Source organism: Sprattus sprattus (assembly GCF_963457725.1).
Source record: "Sprattus sprattus genome assembly, chromosome: 15".
Lineage (NCBI taxonomy): Eukaryota > Metazoa > Chordata > Actinopteri > Clupeiformes > Clupeidae > Sprattus > Sprattus sprattus.
The window spans coordinates 7,322,404-7,329,903 of NC_137913.1; the positions used below are offsets into that span (position 1 = coordinate 7,322,404).

Genomic DNA, 7,500 nt, shown 5'->3' on the forward strand with positions numbered 1-7,500 from the left:
GAAATCAATATTTGGTGGAATAACCTTGATTTCAAATCACAACTTTCATGTGTCTTGGCATGCTCTCCACCAGTCTTTCACATTGCCGTTGGGTGACTTTATGCTACTCCTGGCGCAAGACTTCAAGCAGCTCGGCTTCTTTTCATGGCTTGTGACCATCCATCTTCCTCTTGATCACATTTCAGAGTTTTTTTTATGGGATTCAGGTCTCGAAATTGGGCTGGCCATGACAGGGTCCTGATCTGGTGATACTCCATCCACACCTTTACTGGCCTGGCTGTGTGGCATGGAGCATTGCCCTGCTGGAAAAAACACTTCTCAGAGTTGGGGAACATTGTCAGAGCAAAAGGAAGCAAGTTTTTCTTCCGGGACAACGTTGTACTTTGCCTGGCTGAGGTTTGTAAAAGACCATAAGGATTGAACCAAAGCCGACTGGAGGGTCTCCTAGTTCGTCTTCTCTGATGAGTCCAATTTCACAGTAGGTGCAAGACTCTGTGGCTTGTAGGCCTCTCCAGGTCTCCGTCTAACCATCAGACGACCATCAGTTGGGCAAAGCTGAAAATTGGACTCATCAGAGAAGACGAACCAGGAGACCCTCCAGTCCGCTTTGGTTCAATCCTTATGGTCTTTTACAAACCTCAGCCAGACAAAGTACAACGTTGTCCCGGAAGAAAAACTTGCTTCCTTTTGCTCTGACAATGTTCCCCAACTCTGAGAAGTGTTTTTTCCAGCAGGGCAATGCTCCATGCCACACAGCCAGGCCAGTAAAGGTGTGGATGGAGTATCACCAGATCAGGGCCCTGTCATGGCCAGCCCAATTTCGAGACCTGAATCCCATAAAAAAAACTCTGAAATGTGATCAAGAGGAAGATGGATGGTCACAAGCCATGAAAAGAAGCCGAGCTGCTTGAATTCTTGCGCCAGGAGTAGCATAAAGTCACCCAACGGCAATGTGAAAGACTGGTGGAGAGCATGCCAAGACACATGAAAGTTGTGATTTGAAATCAAGGTTATTCCACCAAATATTGATTTCTGAACTCATCCTAAGTTAAAGCATTAGTATTGTGTAGTTTAAAAATGAATATGAGCTTGTATTCTTTGCATTATTCGAGATCTGAAGACACTGCATCTTTTTTGCTATTTTGACCAATTGTCATTTTTCTGCAAATAAATTATCTAAATGACAATATTTTTATTTGAAATTTAGTAGGAATGTTGCCAGTAGGTTATAGAATAAAACTAAAATGTACATTTTACTTTAACACATACCAATAAATAGTAAAACCAGAGAAACTGATAATTTTGAAGTGGTCTCTTAATTTTTTCCGCGGCTGTATTTAAAAATATGTTAAGCTCCTATTAAAGTATCCATCTATCTACTTCCAGTGGCACTTGCTCTTGACTGCTTTGCCTCATAGCTTGGCGACTTGGCCTTTTTGAGCAGAGCATCACTGAAGCCTTCCATGTGACAAGAGTCCCCTTTGCAGCCATGCTCACCTTTCTTGTCACCAAAGTGCTTATCATGTCAGTGCTCAGGGTTGCACTGTATTGGGTCTTGTTTATGGTAACGAGACTGAAAATGGTCATCTGACGTCATGATTTGTTTTATACCTGCAAGGCTTGTAAGTTGACTGGCTGAAATAGTAGGAATTATTTGCTACGTTGACAGTCTGTAGTCAAACACCTTTGCAATGGTCACTTTGCCCCAACAGAGCGATTCAAAGTTAGAACAGGGAGTCTCCGTGGCGTTTGAGTTAATGTAGCTAAATTATCTTACTCCATCAGTTATTCACACCGTAGCCGTCTCGTAACCAGGCTAATCACATCATTGCTAACTTTTTCATACTTGTATCTGAAGGTTATGCCCCTTGAAATGAATCATCCCGTTAAGTTACCGAACACATGTTTTAACGTTTTATATGGTAACATTACGGTCACACCAAAAAAATGCGTCCAGCAGGGATTCCAAAATTGTCCGGGATTTTGCCTCGTCGGATATTATTGTTTCTCTGGGTCTTTCACAAATGAGTTATTACGTCTTTACACGTTTTGGAAAGGGTATCACTTACGTTCCACCTTCTTGCGCGAGCTCTGTCATTGGTCAAACTTTCCCAGTGTTGACAGATATAATTCATTATCCTCCAAATACGATCATTTTGAGCCTTTGATATGATACGCAATTTACAATCTGGCAACACTGAGCACCTTGCCGCCGCCAGCACTAGTTCAGTACAAATGTACATGTCATCTGAATATGAAAAATATGTCCAACCCCCCCCCCCCCCCCCCCCCCCCCACAAAAACAAAACTCATCGAATCTACACGATTCACGTAGGTCACCTATTTTGTTTTCAAAACGGCGAATTTCGCTGAAAGGTGAGTGATTCTCATGCCTGATAGGGGTATTGATAGTTTTCAGTGACGTCACAACAATTGTTAGCTGACGGGCAAAAAGAACAGCGAAACAGCGAGAAACAGTGAAAAACGCCGAGCAGTGCCTACTCAAATACGATTGCCATCAACCACAGACCATACCACTATAGCCAGACAGAAATATTCACAAGGGAAAACAAATTAGGAACTTGTGATACATTTATTGCAGGTGTCCTGACATTTTTATTTCGTTAACCTCCCCACAGTCCCTGTCTGAGCTCCAGTGTGGAGATATTTACATCTAGGCCTATCTAATAGAAAATCCGTCCCCATACACACCTCACAGAAAGAAACAGAAAGCCTACAGAAGCACAGATAGTTATTTAATTTTCAGAAGTGGTTGGGTTCACAACGATGTCGTCTGGAAGGTGAAAGCTAAAAACCATCTTCATAATAAGAGCAAAGATAAATGCCATTTATTAGCTAGGTACCAGCTAGCGAGGTACCTGCTGTAAGCTAGCAGCCGTTAGCCTACCCAACGATGTTCGTTATGTTTTGAAACAATTCCCTGGTTTAAACCAGTACGAAAACCTTGTCTGGCGAATGACAACTTAAATGATCTTCCCATATATTTTCTTCTGACATTGTAGTATTACTAGTTGAATGACTAAATACACAAGCCTAACCTACTTGCTTGCTTAGGTAGATCAGCAGCTGGGTAATCCCATTTGAATCGTTTTGATGCTTTGTTTGTCTTTATTACTTGATTTGTTCCCATTTTAGGTAGTTATTCTGATAAATTAGGCGACCAGAACAGGGTGACTGCTTTTCTTTCCAGCTCCAAAAGTAAGTCTACAGTTTACTGTGTGTCCGAGAAAAGTTGAACCAGAAGGAGCATACAATCAGCTGCCAGCCACGGCGAAATAAACACTTCTTGTATCAGCTGGCAGGAGCGGTAGCGGGTTTTAAATGCGATTAAAAACTAAATCCGGGGTTGTCTCCTCGCCGATTTAAACAGCCAACCGAACAACAGCTGTCTGGCATTTTACTAACTTATATTAAAAGAGCTTGAAAGGTGGGTGGTTCCTGTATTAACTCCCGTGTTAAATAGCTTTGGAACGTCTTTTTTGCCCTTCAGCTGGTCATTCTGACGTCAGCTGAAAACTATCAATTCCATGGTAACTCCACACACACCCGTCCCTCAGCTCTATAGATCTCTATAGGGGTATTTCATGCTAACTCCACACACACCCTCCCTCAGCTCTATAGAGTTCTATAGGAGTATTCCATGCTAACTCCACACATGTTGCTGGTGTCACTGACAGAGCTCTGGTTGTTCATGGTGAAGGCTCTGATGTGTGGCGCTTCTAAAGGGATAGGTTGATAGTGCGGTAGATAGTACAAGGCAGCTGAGGTTGCCTTGTTTAACCAATTACTACTAATTTCAATGTACTGTTTCCTTCTCCTGTAATAACACCTGTACAAATCAGGCATATTTAAATGGGAGTGCTTCTCTGGCATGGCAATGTGCTGGCTGTGTACCTTGTCCAGAGTAGTAGTGGTAGTAGTAGTGGTGGTGGTGGATGTCTTGGCAGGGGCTTTAGGTGTAGGGCCAGGGGCGGCTGCCTCCGTCTTTCCTCCAGGAGCCTTAGACACCGCTGGCCGCCCCGCTTTCTTCATGCTGGGCTCTCCACAGCCGATACATCTACCGCGCCGTCTGTAGGGGACACACAAGGCACTTAGACAACACACACAGGGCACTGAGACATCACACACAGGGCACTGAGACATCACACACACACACACACACACACACACACACACACACACACACACACACACACACTTTGGCTCTACGGCCGATACATCTACCGCATCGTCTGTAGGGGACACACAAGTCACTGAGACATCACGATCCACGCACATTACTTCATATTCACTTTATATTTAATGGTGTTCATATAAGACACGCTAGCAACTACAAGCTGTAATATGGTTCCCTAAGCTAGAGATTGCTAGGAGATATAGCCAGGTCAACTGCGTGAGACCTCTAGCGTTATTTATCCAATGTTGTACCTAATGATGGGACACATTAATGGGATTCTTATGTGAAAGCCAGAGAGAGAGACTTTACCTAGTAGAGTTGCTGTGCGTTTTTAGTATCGAACCACACCGTATACACATATTGCTGTGTGTGTGTGTGTTATGAAACCATGCCGTTAACCAAATTGCCCTAGGCTAATTGGAGTGTTTTTGAATCAGTAGAAGTAGCCTAGTCTATGCTTAAACTATAAAAAAAGCTTGGAATATAAAATAAGGACTTGTAATAAGGACATGTACAGTACTGTGCAAAAGTTTTAGGCAGGTGTGAAAAAATGCTGTAAACTAAGAATGCTTTCAAAAATGGAAGTGTTAACAGTTTATTTTCATCAATTCTTCATAAATTAACAAAATGCAGTGAAGGAACAGAAGAAAATTCTAAATTAAATCAATATTTGGTGTGACCACCCTTTGCCTTCAAAATAGCATCAATTCTTCCAGATACACTTGCGCACAGTTTTTGAAGGAACTCGGCTGGTAAATTGTTCCAAACATCTTGGAGAACTAACCACAGATCTTCTGTGGATGTAGGCTTCCTAAAATTCTTCTGTCTCTTCATGTAAACCCAGACAGACTCGATGATGTAGAGATCAGGGCTCTGTGGGGGTCATACCATCACTTGCAGGACTTTCTGTTCTTCTTTAAGCTTAAGATAGTTGTTAATGACATTGGCTGTATGTTTGGGGTTATGTTCCTGCTGCAGAATACATTTGGTGCCAATCATACGGCTCCCTGATGGTATTGCATGATGGATTAGTATCTGCCTGTATTTCTCAGCATTGAGGACACCATTCATCCTGACCAAATCTCCAACTCCACATGCAGAAATGCAGCCCCAAACTGGAAAGGAACCTCTACCATGCTTCACTGTTGCCTGCAGACTCTCATTATTGTACCTCTCTCCAGCCTCCAGCGAACAAACTGCCTTCTTCTACAGCCAAATATTTCTAATTTTGACTCATCAGTCCAGAGCACCTTCTGCCATGTTTCTGCACCCCAGTTTCTATGTTTTCGTGCTTAGTTCAGTCACTTGGCCTTGTTTCCTTGTCGGGGTAGAGCTTTTTGGCTGCAACTCTTCCATGAAGACCACTTCTGGCCAGACTTCCCCGGACAGTAAATGTCTGTACCTGGGTACCACTGGTTTCTGCCAGTTCTGAGCTGATGCCACTGCCCGAAATCTTCCGATTTCGAAGGTAAATAAGCTTGATGTGTTTTTCATCAGCTGCATTAAGTTTCCTTGGCTGACCACTGCGTCTACGATCCTCAACGTCTTCTTCAAAAGAGCTTGAACTGCACATTTTGAAACCCCTGTCTGCTTTTGAAATCTTTGTCTGGGAGAGACCCTGCTGATGCAGTATAACTACGTTGTGTCTTGTTGCTTTGCTCAGTCTTACCATGTAAATGGATACAAAATAAACATTTATTGTTTACATTTTTCAAAGCATTTTTAGTTCATAGCATTTTTTCACACCTGCCTAAAACTTTTGCACAGTACTGTATGTCTAAAGGTGTGTGTGTGTGTGACAGGTGTTGTAAGATATTTGGTTGTGTGAGGAGTGTATAAAGTGTATGTGTGACGATGTATGTATGTATGTATGTATATGATGCGTGTGTGAGAAGTATAGTTGTGAGGAGTGTTTAAGGTGTGTGTGTGTGTTGGCCCTTATGTGACACAGCTGAACGGGGGTGCTCACACTGTCAAGTAAACCCTTCCACTCCCATCCATGAGGTGGCAGCACACAGACACCAAGACCGCCTCATTCCCCTCTCCCTTCTCTTTTCCAAAATGACCCCTCTCCTTCCCTTCTCTCGCTCACCACCATTTCCTCCCCTCTCTTTCTCCCCCCACATCCCTACCACTCTCCAACATCTCTCTCTCCCCTTCTTCCTCTTCTCTCTCCTTTCTCTCACTCTCTCCTCCTCCTTCTCTTCTCTTTCTCCTTCTTCTTCCTCTTCTCTCCATCTCTCCTCTCTCTCTCTTTCTTTCTTTCTCTTCACTCTACCCATCATCCACTTCGGTCTCCTCTCCTTGCCTTCTCTCTCTCGCTCCTTTCCTTCTCTTTCATCCTCTTCTCTCTCTTTTCTCCCACTACTTCCCTTCTCTTCCTTTTACTGCACTTCTCTCTCTCTCTCTCCAGCCCTTCTGCCCCCCCCCCCCCCCCCTATTTCATTGGAGAGTCCTTCAGATTTTTCAGACCTGAGCTTTTTTTTTTTTCTTTGAATTTTCATGATCCTCTATTGTCCTCCTGGGTCTGATCTGAAGTGAATCTGATTGGTTCCTTGAGCTCCGAGAGGCTTTTACGGAGCCTAATGTGTCACAGCTGTAGCCCTGGACCCCCCCCCCCCCACCGTCCACCGCCGAGCGCCGAGCACCGAGCGCCTGCTCATGAGCAGCCCCCGCTGAAATGTGCCGAGTGTACACATTCCCTGGCAGGGAGAGGTGCAAAGATAACTCACTTTGGAGATGTTATGAAACTCCAGGTCCCGGAGAACCCAAAGAGCCTGTAGAACATAGAGATGCAGGAGGATTCCTTTCCCTTTCATAGAGAACATAGAGATGCAGGAGGATTTCTTTCCCTTTCCCTACCCCTTCATACTCATTTCACAATCACAAACTATCTCCCTCACCCTAACCCTAGTGAATATGACCTCGGTGTCCACTAACACACAAATGCAGCAGCAGCAACCATCTCTCTCCCCCCCTTCATAAGCAGTGTTTCAAACCCTTAGGTCTTCACCAGAAGGGCATTACTTCATAAGATAAAAAAACATTCTTAGGGGGGACTTCGGTGACAGGGAACGCCGTCTGGGGACGCCGTCTGGTCACACCTCATCTCCCATCGGAGACAACCCTCTCCCAAAAAGTGCTTTCCAGGGAGTCACTCTGGACTAGCACAAATCACTTGCCAGGTACAGACGGCTAACGGTGTGTGTGTTTGTCAGGCGATACATACACAATTAGACTTCGGGGTTTATCGTCCGTTCCCCCATGCCACCATCACACTCCCATCGGAGACAACCCTCTCC

At 44.2% G+C, this 7,500-nt stretch overlaps 1 protein-coding gene across 1 annotated transcript in view; it reads right to left on the reverse strand.

Annotated features, from left to right (window-relative positions):
* The window catches only part of specc1la (sperm antigen with calponin homology and coiled-coil domains 1-like a), a gene marked incomplete at its 3' end in the record, with an annotated part of 27,901 nt that overhangs the window by 14,959 nt on the left and 5,442 nt on the right, over positions 1 to 7,500 (reverse strand). The window contains exon 2 of the mRNA XM_080852534.1: positions 3,916 to 4,090. Within this exon, the coding sequence (XP_080708660.1) occupies positions 3,916 to 4,053 (138 nt within the window). The 5' untranslated portion in view covers positions 4,054 to 4,090. The remainder of the gene's footprint in view (positions 1 to 3,915; positions 4,091 to 7,500) is intronic.